Here is a 16,844-nt window from a genome sequence, read left to right as displayed (position 1 = left end):
AGTTTAGACAACTCTCCTAATAAGATTGGCTGTGAAGGAAGATTCAGTACCTGCAAGAGGAGATGTGAGATTGAGATGATAGGTAGAAGGAGGATTTTTTTGAATGAATGAAGGAATGAGCAAACGAATGAACAGTTCAGTTGAGTGTGAGAGGTGGACGAGTGCCAAGGAATAATCAGTGTAAGGTTCTAGGGAGATGAGAGGGGGATGAGCTGTAATATTCATATAGAAGAGGATTGCCTTTAGGTGGGAGGGAAGAATAGCCTGGGGGAAAATGCTTTCCAATAGGATAAATGCCATGTGTGGTATGTGTAGTACTTTCATTGTAAATTCACTTTGAGCGTTAAACCAGAGGGTTGAGAGCCTTTTATCCCATTTACAAAATGCAACTCCCATCTGATAATTTTATCATTTTCTACTGCCATGTACTTTTGACTACCTCTACCAGAAAAATCCATTTTTATTTTATTTTATTTTATTTTTTATTGAGTTATTGATAGGTTACAATCTTGTGAAATTTCACTTGTACATTAATGTTTGTCAGTCATGTTGTAGGTGCACCACTTCACCCTTTGTGCCCACCCCCCACCCCACCTTTCCCCTGGTATCCACTAAACTGTTCTTGGTCCATAGTTTTAAATTCCTCGTATGAGTGGAGTCATACACAGATTATCTTTCTCTTGCTGGCTTATTTCACTTAACATAATTCTCTCAAGGTCCATCCATGTTATTGCAAATGGAATGATTTTGTTCTGTTTTGCAGCTGAGTAGTATTCCATTGTATATATGTACCACATCTTCTTTATCCGTTTGTCTGTTGATGGGCACTTAGGTTGCTTCCACGTCTTGGCTATTGTAAACAGTGCTGCAATACACATTGGGGTGCACAGGACTTTTGGGATTGCTGACTTCAGGCTCTTTGGATAAATACCCAGTAGTGGGATGGCTGGATCGTATGGTAGTTCTATTTTTAGTTTTTTGAGGAATCTCCGTACTGTTTTCCATAGTGGCTGCACCAGTTTGCATTCCCACCAGCAGTGTATGAGGGTTCCTTTTTCTCCACAACCTCTCCAACATTTGTTGCTGTTAGTTTTAGATATTTTTGTCATTCTAACGGGTGTAAGGTGATATCTTAGTGTAGTTTTGATTTGCGTTTCCCTGATGATCAGCGATGATAAGCATCTTTTCATGTGCCTATTGGCCATCAGTATATCTTCTTTGGAGAAATGTGTGTTCATGTCTCCAGCCCATTTTTTGATTGGGTTGTTTGATGTTTTGTGATTGAGTTGTGAGAGTTCTTTATATATTAAGGATATTAAGCCTTTGTCAGATATATGACTTGCAAATATTTTTTCCCAGTTAGTGGGTTGTTTTTTTGTTTCAATCCTGTTTTCATTTGCCTTGAAGAAGCTCTTTAATCTGATGAAGTCGCATTTGTTTATTCTTTCTATTGTTTCCCTTCTCTGAGAAGGCATGGTGTCCGAAAAGATCCTTTTAATACTGATGTCAAAGAGTGTACTGCCTACGTTTTCTTCCACAAGCCTTATGGTTTCAGGTCTCACCTTTAGGTCTTTAATCCATTTTGAGTTTATTTTGGTGAATGGTGAAAAAGAATGGTCAATTTTCATTCTTTTACATGTGGCTTTCCAGTTTTCCCAGCACCATTTGTTGAAAAGACTTTCTTTTCTCCATTGTATGCCCTCAGCTCCTTTGTCAAAGATAAGCTTTCCATAGATGTGTGGTTTTATTTCTGGGCTTTCAATTTTGTTCCATTGATCTGTGCACCTGTTTTTGTACCAGTACCATGCTGTTTTGATTACTGTAGCTTTGTAGTATGTTTTGAAGTCAGGGATTGTGATGCCTCCCGTTTTGTTCTTTTTTCTCAGGATTGCTTTAGCAATTCGGGGTCTTTTGTTGCCCCATATGAATTTTAGGATTCTTTGTTCTAATTCTGTAAAGAATGTCATTGGGATTCTGATTGGGATGGCGTTGAATCTGTAGATTGCTTTAGGTAGAATGGACATTTTAACTATGTTTATTCTTCCAATCCATGTACATGGAATGTCTTTCCATCTCCTTATGTCGTCATCCAGTTCTCTCAGAAAGGCCTTGTAATTCAGAAAAATCCACTTTTTATCCCCTGACCAAAACCAATATATGCAGTAAATAATCTGGTTGTTTGGGAAGATTGATCTGTACATACGACATCTTTTTCCCCTGTGTTTGGGGTACTTCATTTTTATTCCACTGCAGGGAGTTTTGTCAGAGCTTGTATTTCCAGTTCCTGTGACATTTTTTTCTCTTGTGTTTTATGAATTATAACAAAATTCCACTACAGAGGGGAAATTCTAATAGAATTCACTGACTAAATTTGACCTGAGTAGTTATTGGTGCCAAGAGCAGAAAATACACAGCTCCTTTTTCTCAGAAGACTTTTCAGTAGAGTTTTAGGTATTACCATTTTCTTAACTATCCTCCTAGAGATTCTTTGCATCTACAGACAAACTCATATATAAATATAATTTTGTTTTTTATTTACACAAATGGCCTAATATAGCTTTTTTGTTCATTTAACATTATGTATTAAAATTGCTCCATATCAATATATAAAGAACTCTTTCATTCTTTATGGCTACATTGTATGGACTTAACCGTGAACTAACTGGTGTCCTATTTATGGTTGATACTAGTGTTTGTGATTGATCTGGGCCCATTTAAGTGATTTTGACTACAATACTGTGCTTTTTTAGGCAGCAGTAATCATTGTAAATCTCAGTTAACACTTAGATGTAAGGAACTTGAAATGAAAGATGATTGATGTGTCATATGGAAGGCTATTGTTATTCTCATGCTTTCTTACAAGGAAAAACTGTCTAGATTCATTTATGCTACCCATACAATTTATTTACTGAAGAAACAAGAGTTTTATGGTCAATTTAACAAATTTACTTTTCAACCTGAAGTTATGTTATGTACTTTGAAAAGGTCCGGTACCTTCTGCTTTCAAAAATTGAGACTTTTTTTTTAAAGATTGGCACCTGAGCCGACATCTATTGCCAGTCTTTTTTCTTCTTCTTTTCCCCAAAGCCTCCCAGTATATAGTTGTATATTCCAGTTGCAGGTCCTTCTGGTTCTGCTCTGTGGGATGCCACCTCAGCATGGCTTGATGTGCAGTGCTAGGTCTGTGCCCGGAATCCAAACCTGTGAAACCCTGGGCCGCTGAAGCAGAGTGTGCGAACTTAACCACTTGGCCCTGGGACCGGCCCTAGTTTGAGACTTTTGATGCTTGTGCTTTGTAGCTGATATTAATTTCGTTTGAGCATATTTCTCAGATGTTTCAGCTTTAAGAAAAATCTTTATTCCAGAATATATAACTTTTTCTACAGAAGAATCAACTCTCATTTTTATTCTTAGAAAATCTTGAGTTTGTTCCTCATATCTGGGGGTATTTCATATCTATAAATATTTTATTTCTTGTTTCTCTTGCCAGCATCCTTCATTTATGACACTGGCAGTTTGTTGGTTTAACTTTTACTCCCTCAGTTGGCTTTCAGAGGTGTTACATTCCTTTTGGAATGGTGTTACACTTATGCTTATTTTCATTTAACTAAAAAATTGGCAATGATGCAAATATACTTGTGAAATAGGCTACACCTAAGATTGTTTTAAATTAATAAATGTTTTCAGTGGCCATGAATATTCTGGTTTTCAGAACATTTTAAAGAAACTTCATCAGAATGCCTGTTTTATAATGCAGCTCAGAACAGGGCCATGAAAAACAAAACAGGTATATAGAATATTCATATTTGTAGTAAGCAAAAAGTGGTCTTGGCATATCAGATCAATAAAAGGACTTTTTACATATCTTCTGGTTGCTGTCTACCATATATTGAACTATTAAGTAACTTGATGGAGTGAAATGATGGGGATGGCTTGTTGCACCTGACTAGCATACCATCTAGCTTAATGCTCGTGTCTGTCTGTGACCTATGAGACATCATGATAATTGCCTTCTTTAACATCGCATGCACAGGGTGAGGTATTTACTTGCCTTGCAGATTCTTAGCATCCTCTTAAAAGCTACCAGTTAATGAAGTTTGGACTGTATAGGTCACAACTCTTGTGGTTAAAGATTATGTCCTCTTTCTCCATTATTAAGTGGAGTTGTAGCATACACAGATGGGGAAGGATGTTAGGTTCTAAAGTTAGCATATAAGGTGGAAAATGTGTGTAGGGTGTTTTCTCTTAAACCCCTTAAGTCATTCATAGAATACAGTGTACTAGATTTTCTGGGTTCACAAAGCATCTGATCAGTATTTAGTGGCTATTGTTTATGAAACAAAACACATATTTAAACCCTAGACTCACATTCAGCATGATGAGAGGTATGTGGGAACTAAGGACTGAGGGAACAGCAGATTCAGGCCTTTCATCTTAATGTCCCCTCTAGAGCAACTCCTAGTGAGAGGAATGGCAGGGAGGTTTAATGCATATAGTAACTTTGGTTGCTCATTTGTCAAATGCATGTAGTTGAAATTTTTTTTTTTTAACTAAGTGTGCATTTGATGTTACTCCATTGTAACTTCCCCTTTTGCCTCCTTTCTTTGAGGATTTGAGTGTAAAAGTGATCATTCCAGTTAACTTGTTTTCTGGACCAGTTTTTTTGAAGCATTCTTTTTCATTTATATTAAAGTCAAAACATACATATTAACTATATCAGAGTTTTGAGGATCCCTTTCTTGAACACTTAAAGTTTTAAAGTTGAAAATCCATGTTTGGTTCCTTGCTGGCCTTGCTAGTTGAGTAATAGAGGATTAATATTGTGCCATTTTTAGTAGCTGTGTATACTTTTTTGATAGTACTAAGTCCTTTGAATTTGATTATTGTTCAAGCAGATAATAGATAACATATTTTAAAGGCCTGCATCATGGTAACTTTTGCCACCCACTTAGAAAGGTAGGCATGTTGTATTGATTAAATAATCTGCCATTTCTGTTTATTGATTTTGTGTATTTTTGTACAGGTTGCTTTCCTGTTGCTTCTTTGACATAGTTTCCTAGACTCTGCTCTATGATTTAACTTGAAAGTCTGAAATGAAGATGGAGGAGGCAGTGGGAAAAGTTGAAGAACTCATTGAGTCTGAAGTCCCACCAAAAACATCTGAAAAAGAGACAGCTAAGGAGGAAGATGGATCTGTAGAACTGGAAGCTCAAGTTCAGAAAGATGCTGTAGTGGATTCTACAGTTCTTTCTTCAATGCCCTGCTTGTTGATGGAACTGAGAAGAGACTCTTCTGAGTCTCAGTTAGCATCCACAGAGAGTGATAAGCCGACAACTGGCCGAGTTTATGAGAGTGACTCCTCTAATCACTGCATGCTTTCCCCTTCCTCTAGTGGTCACCTGGCTGATTCAGATACGTTGTCTTCTGCAGAAGAGAATGAACCCTCCCAGGCAGAAACAGCAGTAGAAGGAGACCCTTCTGGAGTATCTGGTGCCACAGTTGGGCGCAAGTCTCGGCGGTCCCGATCTGAAAGTGAAACATCCACTATGGCTGCCAAGAAAAACCGGCAATCCAGTGATAAGCAGAATGGCCGAGTTGCCAAGGTTAAAGGTCATCGAAGCCAGAAGCACAAGGAGAGAATCAGGCTACTGAGGCAGAAACGGGAGGCTGCTGCACGGAAGAAATATAACCTGTTGCAGGACAGTAGTACCAGTGATAGTGACCTGACTTGTGACTCAAGCACGAGCTCATCCGATGATGATGAAGAGGTTTCAGGGAGCAGCAAGACAATCACGGCAGAGATACCAGGTAGAGGATGTTTTTTAAACTGACTGTAGAGTACCTGATGGCGTTTCTTGACTGTCAGGCCCAGTTAGATGAGTGACACTTGAAAAAGTCCAGGAGACCTGCAGCTCTGTGTAAATTTGAAGACTGCAGTGTATTAACAAGACATGGCCAATTTAAAAAACCTGTTCTGAGGTTTCCAGTGCACTTTAGCACATCGGCAAAAAAATATTTAAATGGTTAATGATAGGGACAAGATTATTTTTAAGTAATGGAATTCCTCATGAGTCTCTTTCTCTGTAACACGTTATCTGAACTCCGATCATTGCCTTTTTAGCGCTACTTAGATTTAATACTCACTGTTCAGCATTATTACTAAGTACTTTCTCCTCAGGAATAGGCACTTTGCTTTATTATATAGGCAGTGCACTTGAGCTTATGGTGTCTGAAATAACATGTTCTATCTTTTGTTCAAGTTTTCTAATAACTATCCTCCTAAAACAGTATGTTTTATGTTTTCCCCTCATTCATTGCATGATAAGCTAGTTATCCTTGTTGCGCATTTTTCTATTCTAAGTTGTCACTCTCATTGAAAAAGACAGTTTTTTGCAAAATTTCCCCCTTAGTCCCCCAAGCTTTAAAAAGTTTGATGGAAATCTGCTTGTTCCAGCTCTCATTGATATAAGGGTCTGTAATTTATTACATGTTTGACATATCTGCTTTCTCCATATTATCATGTCTGGTACTGTGTACTACAAAGGCAGTCTTGAGATTTCATAGTGGAAGAAAGATGAGTTCTGAATGGTTCTTAATTGATGAATCTCATTATTAAAGAAATTCTTACGATTAGGAACATTCTGTAAACTACATGGTATTTAATAGATCATGACAGCATTGTTTATTGCTACATTAAAGAGGGGGAAGTTTTGGTTTTCAGAGTTTTATGGGTGACTTTTTTCCTCCTAGTTTTCTGAAAGGTTTCTGTTTCTACACATGAAGACAGCATATTGCTGATATACAAAGACTATTTCAAGAAAAATCATATTGGTTAATTAAATTTATAGCTAACCAAACTTATATAAACTTAACAGAAAAACTGATTTTAAAGCACTTTATAGGTGTTCACAGTATAATAATGAAAGTCTCATGCACATAGTGTATTAAATATGTGTTTTTAACAGTCATTAGAAATGCTTACAGTTTTAATATCTGTTGAATTCCTTTGGTAGTTCCTTGTGTTGAAATTCCTGGGGAGGGGATTGAATTGAAGCTCATCAGTTGAATGCATGAGAAAAGCAGACTTTGGGGTTGTTGTAAGGCAGGTTCTAGGTATATTTCAGTTTTACATTTAATAATATTTTTAAGAAAGCTTTATTAATACCTGTAAGATTGTTTGTTCATGCATTTTATGTCCTCTTCTAATCTATTAATCAAGATCATGATGGATCTCTTGATAGAGTGCTTAATGCCACTCACTAAACATATTTTTATGTAACCCCAGTACTTTGCCTTTTTATGGAAAGGGATAATAAGGTGGGTGAACAAAATGCTCTTTGAAGATAGACCCCATTGTAGAAGTGGCATGAGAAATGTCTTCATGGGCACTCTCCCTGTATGGCTTACGTAAGTTAGGTGTGCCTTGTTCATATTTTCCAGACTTCTTTGCTAATTGATTACCTAGACTAGTGTTTAAAACTTCAAAAACACCAGTGGTCAGTTTCTTGTCTATTCTGAATTGTATACCAACTGAAGCACTGAAGTAAATTATCTGAATCTATAATTTAGTTTTTGTTGTTCATTTAGTAAGTTTGTGGCTTTTGAAAATATGTTGAGTTTTCTAAGGTAATCATGGAGAATTAAATGGTAGGTAAGGTGCAAGACCATTATATATGACTACCTAGGTTGTGCACTGCACAGTTTCAGGAAATGCTGTTCACATTAAGACAAGGGTGAGTGGTCTTCCTTGGAATTGTGCAAAGCAGGAAAGATGGAATAGCCTAAGTTTAAATATTAGCAAGTTCATTTCAACTGTCCATGTTGTTACCCCTGAAAAATTGTGACATTGTGCATTTTTAATGTAATAATTATGTGTACCTCACTTTTTCCTCAGTCACGTTATGATTGTGGGGAAGGGGGGGTATATTCACCCTTATAGCAAGGACAGTTGTTGAAAAGTTTTATAAATTGTAAAGACAGGATAAATTATGAACTGACTTGAGTGCAATGGCATGGATATTCAGGTGAACTTAAATGGGATGTGCCTAACAGAGAATCTCTTGGATGTTGAAATTTGAATCCAGCTGTTTACACAGAATGGAAACCAAGAGGAAAAGTTAAAACTAAGATTCTTGCTATACTCTTTCATCAAGGTACAACTAATTTAGTCATTCAGAAAATGCTTTATTTATAAGCTTTTGTTTGGCAGCAGCTTAAAATTTGAAGGAATTATGCTAAATGTTCTTTTATGCTGAGTAATTTAATAATTAATGCATTTTCTTTTAAAGAGTGAAAATAACTAATGATGCAGACTTACATAGTGCATGTTAATAGTTGAACTTGATATCTGGGCAACGGATGTTTGTGAATTTTTTTTATAGTTAAGAGTTAACTGATGGGCAGGTTAGTATGCATACTAGATCATTCTTTCGAAGTTTTTGAAAAATATTACTGTTTTAAGAATCTGGAGGTATCATATCAAGATAATTCTGGCAGTTCTTTCATTTGGGGGACTTGCAGATGAGCAAAAATAGAGTATTTTGTAGTGAATATTAATATAAAAATACTATATGGTGATCTTGAGTATTCAAGGCTCTTAGCAAATGTCTCGTTTATCTTCGTAGATGATCTTTTGGCTATTAATCACTCTTTGCAGTTTTATGATTAGAGCATTATTTCTCCGGGGGTGGGGGCAGTTTCTCTATAAAATCACTTTGAGATTAGATCTGTAGAGTCTGCTCTTGCATGGAATTTTGTTTTTAGTGAATATGAATAATGGACATCAGACTTCATTCAGTTCGAGAAATTAATTCTGTGAAGAGACTCACGTGCACCAGTGTACATGGGCAATGGGGAAAAGTTTTTCGAGTAACTGTTGTTTTTCATAAATATTTAGCATAGAGTAAACCTCAGGGTCACTACACCTTGTCTTGGCTAAAATGACCTGCTTTTATGTGGTTTAATAGTCACCATATACAGTCATGCACTGCATAACGGCATTTTGGTCAACAATGGATGATTATATGACAGGGGTCCCATAAGGTTAGTACTATAGAGCCCAGGTGTATAGTAGGCTATACCATCTGAGTTTGTGTAAGTCTATGATGTTTGTACGATGCACTTCTCAGAATGTATTCTGGTCGTTAAGGGATGCATGACTGTAAATGCCTACTCAGACTGAGGTTCCAAAAATAGTACTTACCTTGGTAGGTAAGAGTCAGTTGTCTTGGCTGTTTTTTTTTTTTTTTTAAAGATTGGCACCTGAGCTAACAACTGTTGCCAATCTTCTTCTTTTTTTTTTCTGCTTTTTCTCCCCAAATGCCCCCCAGTACATAGTTGTATATTGCAGTTGTGGGTCCTTCTAGTTGTGGCATGTGGGATGCTGCCTCAACATGGCCTGATGAGTGGTACCATGTCCGCGCCCAAGATCTGAACTGGTGAAACTCTGGGCCGCCGAAGTGGAGCGGGCAAACTTAACCACTCGGCCACAGGGCTGGCCCCTGTTTTGGCTGTTTTGCATTTAGAAAATCTAATTGGTCTATTTTGGAGAATGTCAGGAAGGCTGTTGAGGATGGCTGTCTGAGATCACCTGAATTCTCAATCCATGTGACCAGGCCAGAACAGCTCAATCCCACTGAAGCTAGAATCTCAGCACCCATTACTCACCATACACGTTTATGCACTGAAATGCATCATGATAAACTATCATCTTACCTCACAGTTTTTCTGAGGTAGAGACTTATGCTTGATCAATTACCTCTTGCTTGGAAATTAAAAAAAAAAATTTTTTTAAGTACTAAATCCCTTTTTGAAAATAGGAAAAAGGGGAGGTAGACAATTAAAATCACCTGTAATCCTGCTTTTGTTACCATTTCAGTATGTTGCCTTGCACAATATATAGCAAAATTTATCATACTATGTATACTTCTATCTTCATTTCCCTCTTAGCATTGCATTTTTAGCAATTAACCAAAACATAATATTCTCCTTAAAATATATGGATTTTGAATAATTTGGTTAACTATAAAATAACTTCCCTAATGTTGATCCTTTGGGCTGTTTTTCGTTTTTGCTATTATGAGAAAGGGTATGAACACTTTAAGGCTGTTACACACACTGCCAAACTGCTTTTTAAGAATATTAAGTTTATTCCATCCAGGAACTTGAGTATTATATGCTTCCTATTGAGTATTTTTTAAAAAACCTTGCCGATTAGATGCAAGAATTGTTAGTGTTAATTTGCATTTCTTTGATCACTAGTGAAGTTGAAAAATCATATTTGGCCATTTGTGTTCTTTTGGTAAACAGTCTATTGATGTTCTTCTCATGTTTTCCTCCTGCCACATTTGTTTCTCTTATTGATTTGTAAGGATTCTTAACTTTGGGAACTGAATTACTTGGAAAAAATTTAGTATTAATTTAAGCAGTGGGGACTCATGGGAGAAGACCCCAAATCCACATTGGAAATCTTATGACCTTTTCCTAGATTGAATATGAAGTGACTAAAAGCCCCAAGTCCCCATTTTAAGCCTCTTGTAATCTGATTGTATTTTGGTAGCCATTTAGGAGACTTACTAAGTATATTGAAAACAAAATACTGAAATGGAATAAATAGGTGAGAACTGCCTATTTTCAGCTTAGTAAATGCAAACAAGGCAAGTAAGATCCATGCAGTTTTCAATCTCGCTGTGTATTAAAATCACTTGGGGAGTATTTAATATTTATGATGGGCCAGCTCTGGTGGCTTGGTGTTTTAAGTTCAGCGTCTCCTCTTCAGTGGCCTGAGTTCAGTTCCTGGGTGTGAGCCTATACCATTCTGTTAGCGGCCATGCTGTACTGGGGGCCCACATAGTAAAAAAAGAGGAAGACTGGCATGGCTTTTAGCTCAGGGCAAAGCTTCCTCAGCAAGCAACAACAAAAACTTATGATGCCCAGGCCCCGCTCCAGACCAGTTAAATCAGAATCTCTGGGTCTGACCCAAACATCAGCATTTTTTCCCCAGCTTTTTTGAGATATAATTGACATATAGCGTTGTGTAAATTTAAGGTGTACAATGTGAATATTTCATTTATGTATATATTATGAAATGATTGCCACAATAATATTAGTCAACACATCTGTCACTTAACATAGTTATAATTTGTGTGTTGAGAACTTTTAAGATCTGCTCTCTTAGCAACTTTCAGATATGCAATACAGTATTGTTAACTACAATCACCATGCTGTACATGGCATCCCCCAAACTTATTCACCCTATCACTAGAAGTTTGCACCCTTTGATCACCTTCACCCATCCCATCCTTAGCCTCAGCGCCCGACCACCAACGTACTGTTTCTGAGTTGTTTTTTTTGAGGAAGATTAGCCCTGAACTAACATCTGCTGCCAATCCTCCTCTTTTTGCTGAGGAAGACTGGCCCTGAGCTAACATCCATGCCCATCTTCCTCTACTTTATATGTGGGACGCCTGCCACAGCATGGGGTGCCGAGCGGTGCCATGTCTGCACCCGGAATCTGAACCGGCAAACCCCGGGCTGCTGAAGCAGAACATGTGCACTTAACCGCTACACCACCAGGCCGGCCCCGAGTTTTGTTTTTTTAGATTACACATATAAGTGAAATCATACAGTGTTTTGTCTTTCTCTGTCTGACTTATTTCACTTCGCATAATAGAGGCATCAGCATTTTTAAAGATCCCTAGGTGATGACAGTGACCAGCCAGGGCTGAGAACTATTCAGCTGAGCAGTGATATGTTAAGTCTCCTATAGCTAAAATCATTCTGAAACTGGTAGTCTGGTTCAAATAAGTTCTGTTACTGCCAGTGAGTATCAAGTTCTGAACTGTGGAGTTGAGTTTTTAAAACTCTTATTAGTTGTAAAAGCCACAGTACAGTTCTATATTAATTAACAAGAATTAGTACTTTTGTCTTCTCCTCCATTTAAGTGATTATTTTAAAAGTATGCATTGTTTAAATGTGGTTTTCTCTGTGCTACAATGTCTGGATAATGTTACCTTAGATTTAGAAGCTTTCAAATCTTACTGGGGTAACCTTTGGCAATCTCTAATATTAAAGCGCCAAGGAATTATTTTTGGCCTGCTTTTCCTAACTTATTTCTTAAAGTGAGTGCCTGTATTCTTTGTATGAGCAAAAGCATAAGCTTTACTTTTGATATTTTTTTCCTCAAAGTAGGTTATATCTTAGTATTAATAAAAGGACATATGTGTGTTTAAGGTGAGAATATGGTTCCTGTTTGTTTTTGTTTTTTCTTTTAATAGACTTTATTTTTTAGAGAAGTTTTAGGTTCACACAAAATTGAGCAGACGGTATAGAGATTTCCCATATACTCCCTTCCCCCACATATACTCAGCTTCTCCACTGTCAACATCCTCCGCCAGAGTGGTGCATTTGTTACAGTCAGTGAACCTACATGGAAACATCATCACTCAGAGTTCATAGTTTATATTAGGGTTCACTCTTAGTGTTGTACATTTTATGAGTTTTGACAAATGTATGTTTGGTCCCTGTTTTTAAGCCCTCCAAATGTCTTGTCAGTCTTTATCAGTGGTAGTCATCTTTATGATGCTGCAACTTATCTTGCTGTCTCCAGCATAAGTATTTTCACACCATTTTCTGAATTTAGCTTTTAAATACCCATTTTTCAATGCCTGTTGAAAAATAAGCAATTCCAGAATCTGAAACAGGTCAAATTCTGTCTGTCTGATTTCCTGTTCTATGTATGTTAAGTTTACCCAGCAGTTAAAATGGGGATAAACTGCTTAAAGAACGTGTAATATTCTTTAAATTCCGTTTAATCTTTCCATAAGCTAAATATACTAGACTTTGGGGAAGCATATGTCCCTTTTGAGGAAGTTTATATATAAACAAGATTTTTTTGAAACATGAAGAAGGGGATAAGTAATCAGGGGAAAAGGAATAAGATGAAGTTAGAGGGATAGTTGTTAACAATAAACTTTGTAAAGTTTTTATTTGCTGGGTAGAATTGGGCTAAAAATTTGTTCCATATCCTTTTAGGCATTGAAAAGAGGTGGTATGACTGATTAAACAGTTCTCATTGTCCAGGAGAAACATTGCTGTTCTTGATACTGAGACCTGGTAAATTTTTCTTTTGCATCTTCATAAAAAGCCACTATGAGATAAAGTGAACCACATTTTCAGAAATACCCTGGGATAAATACAACAGAGTATTGCATAGGACTGTTCTTTATAAGACTTCTTAATGTAGGTAGATGGTATAAGGCCAAGATTGATTGATTCCATCAATCATTGATTTATTCAGCAAATATTTGAGCACCTACTATGCAGCATTGAGAACGCAACAGTGAATGAAAAGTCCCTGCCCTCATGGAACTTAATCTTTTTTGAGGAGACAGACAATAAATGAGTTCATCATATGCTATCAGGTAGGAATATGCACTATAAATGTTAATAAAGCAGGATATAAGCGATAAAGATTGACTAGGAATAAGGTAGAAAAGCCATTTTAGATAGTGTAGTCGAGTGGTCTGAGGAGGTAACATTTTTAATAGCTTCCTGAAGAAATGAGGAGTTCAGTAGAATTAGTTTTATTAGAGACCCAAACTATATGGGACCAAACTAAAGATGATCTGGCCTAGTTCAAGGATAAAATAGTGTATGTAGAGGAGCACATCCTAAACTGGAATCCTATGAAACTCCTGTTCTGCTGGATATTAATAGCTGTACACTATCACACATTTGGAAAGTGCTGGATCATGTGGAAACAGGTTTTTTTTTTTAACTGCAGGACAACTTGGAGCCATTAATGTACTCTCCAGACGGGGAGGATATGACTTGTAGTGTATCCCAGACTAAACCACAAACTTTTTTTGGTTTTGTTTTTGAGGCATACCTTTTAAAAACCATGTATAGGCCAGGGTTTCTAAAAAGCTGACCCAGAGAGACACGTGGATTGTGTATATCCTTTATGTGGTTTTCCATAAGAAATGTTTTTTTAACTTAAAACAAGAGGATTTGATAAGAATCAATCAGTTGAAAATTATTTTATACTAATTTATTATGAGTTAGGTGCCAGAATGACTTTGAAAATTTTAAAGTTAAAGCAGTGGAAATATTCAAGGATGCAGTGGTTCTCAACCAAGGCTGTCCATTAAAATCATGTGGGAGCTTAAAACAAAACAAAACAGACCTCCCGTGCCTTGGAGCCTGCCTAGGGTTTGGTATTTGTTAAACCACTCTAGGTTTTTATGTTCAGCAAAGGCTGAAAACCACTGTTACAGATAAATAGTTAGTTGTATAGTAACAATACATATTCCCAGGCAGATATATTGAAACTATGAAAAATGGTGGTGGTATGTTATTTTATTTTTCTTGGAATTACTTTTGTTTGGCTAATTAATTTAAATGCTGCTTATCAATGCTATATTTATATGGCTGTTCTTAGTAATGCTTATACCATTTTCCTGAATAAGCATGTCTTAATAAAAATACAATTTTCTTAATTAATGATGTTTTATCAAATGGCCTCAATGTCTTTAAAGCTGACTTCAGTCGTGCTGGGGGATCTGAAGGAGCGCCCAGGGAAATTCCAGGATTACTTGACAGGGGTGCTGTATGTGATAGGCACTGCATAGGCAGTGTCCTAGAAGAGGCCATGAGCTGTTTTTCCGAGATGCAGAGGCAGACAGAGGAGAAGTTCTGCGTGTGGATGGAAAAGCTAACTCACCTTGACACTGGCGAAGAGAACAAGCAGCTACTGGAACCCAGGGAACTTAAATGCAACTAGTTGGCCAAAGAATTTCCCCTATCACCCAATCATGTGCTTACATGCAGATGCCTGATTCCCAAGAACTGCCACAGCAGCCCTTTGGTTTTTATGTGACTTGTTGAAATGTTGACAGTATGTTAGAATTCCCAAGGATTCATAACAGTTTTCCAATTAACTTTGCTGAAAATGGGAATATTACAGAACAACCTTTGAATCTATCACAAAATTGTGTTAACTGTCTGCTTTTTGAATTGTATAAGAGGGAATATGCTTTTGCCCATTGTAAGTTTCTTTTGATGATGTTTTAAAAATTATGATAGTAAGCAGTTTCTTTTTTAAAAATTAGATATTCAAAACAAAGCAGCAGAGTTTGACAAATTTTAGTTTGAGTTTTGTTGCATATTTTGGGAACATAGAACCATATTTATACGATAATAGGAATGACCCTCATCTTTATGCTTTTTATTCCTGCCAAAAATATAAATAACATATAAAATAGGGAATCTTAAGAGAATCCAAATAGGTAAGTAGTTAATTCCTTGGGTTAAGCATTTATTCCCTACAAAAACTGTTGACTCTTTTCTGATTCCAGTGGGGGGAATCATGTAATTAACCCCACTCTGAAGATCATGAATAAATGTACTGCGTGAATATTTTTATATCATCATTCTTCCATATGTCATTTAATGAACTAGTTTGTTGCTCGTCTTAGTGAATTATAATATTAAATAGGATTTATATGCAGGAAGAATAAATAAATTTTTGAGCAAATATATACTCTTATGTACTATCCAAGATGCTGTAGGGAGAGCAGGATTAGACTGGAGTTTGATATCATGCATGAGAAAAATACTATTTTTCATTGCTACAAAAGTGAATTTTTACCTTGAGCTTTAACTTAAAGCTGAGTGCCTGAGGTAATAACCTGGCAGACACCATCTAGTGAAATTGTCCAGTACCCTGATATAAGGGGTAACTCTAGAGGATACAGATGAAATGGTCACTCTGTTAAGGGTGTATATTGAATGGATTTTTAAGTTACTAGTGGCTAAGTGTGTTAGCCAATGTACTACTAATTTAACTTTGTTTTCCATTCCTGGACTGAAAAGAAATGGCCATTCAGCATGCTAAAGGACCCGTGGAGTGTGTCAAAGGGAAGAAATATCACAGGATTGAAAGTCTTGCAGTGTGGTATCTGTTTTTATGTGCTGCCTAGGACTGGGAAATACTAGTTTTTTGTTTTTTATTTTTAAGATTGGCACCTGTGGTAACAACATTGCCAATCTTTTTGTTGTTGTTTTTCTGCTTTTTCTCCTCAAATCCCCAAATATATAGTTGTATATTTTATTTAGTTGTGAGTCCTTCTAGTTGTGGCATGTGGGACGCTGCCTCAACATGGCCTGATGAGCGGTGCCATGTCCGCACCCAGGATCCGAACTGGTGAAACCCTGGGCCGCCAAAGTAGAGCGTGAGAACTTAACCACTCGGCCACGGGGCCAGCCCCCGAAATACTGGTGTTTTATCTTTTATGCTTTGGTAGGAATATTGTGAGAAACAGCTAAATTAGCATGAAATTTTTCAATAGGAATATGTAGCTTTGCTAACACTAACCAGTTTTTTAAAAATTGTGCTTTCTTTTGGATTTCCTTACAATAAAAATTTATTAATTTTACCAACTTTATAACTTAATTTCTCAGTATGAAAAAAGTTAATTATTTTAATATTTAATTAAGTTGCAGTTTTGGAAAAAACCTAGTTCTGTGTTTTGTGAGAGGAGGGATAGATGGCATATTTGGAGTTACATATATAAACAATCAAGACCTTTATTTTAATAGTTTTTCAGTAACTTTACTCAGAAAAACTCACCATTTTTTCTCTTTAGTTCTATATCCAAATATTTGCAACTTGTAAATTAGCTGTAATAGCCTGAGCTCATTTTTTTCCTTTCCTAGTTTTGAACTGAAAAATATCTGTGATTTGGTTTTTTCTTTTTAGAACTTGATGTATGAGAATTTGGAGTTAACTTTGGGAAAACCTTGTTAGTGTGCTCGGTTCTCATTTATGAAAAAGACTAGTAGTA

General features: G+C 36.6%; 1 protein-coding gene across 8 annotated transcripts in view; it reads left to right on the top strand.

Moving 5' to 3' along the window:
• The window catches only part of ARK2N (arkadia (RNF111) N-terminal like PKA signaling regulator 2N), a 76,727-nt gene that overhangs the window by 27,171 nt on the left and 32,712 nt on the right, over positions 1-16,844 (top strand). For all 8 annotated transcript variants that reach the window (XM_014828969.3, XM_070513120.1, XM_070513115.1 and 5 more), the window contains one exon: positions 5,024-5,808. In XM_014828969.3, coding sequence (XP_014684455.1) covers positions 5,094-5,808 — 715 coding nt within the window. In that variant the 5' untranslated portion in view covers positions 5,024-5,093. The remainder of the gene's footprint in view (positions 1-5,023; positions 5,809-16,844) is intronic.

This window comes from Equus asinus, chromosome 7, assembly GCF_041296235.1.
Source record: "Equus asinus isolate D_3611 breed Donkey chromosome 7, EquAss-T2T_v2, whole genome shotgun sequence".
Classification (NCBI taxonomy): Eukaryota; Metazoa; Chordata; class Mammalia; order Perissodactyla; family Equidae; genus Equus; species Equus asinus.
Note: the sequence above shows the minus strand (reverse complement) of the source record. Positions and strands in the feature narration are given on the sequence as shown.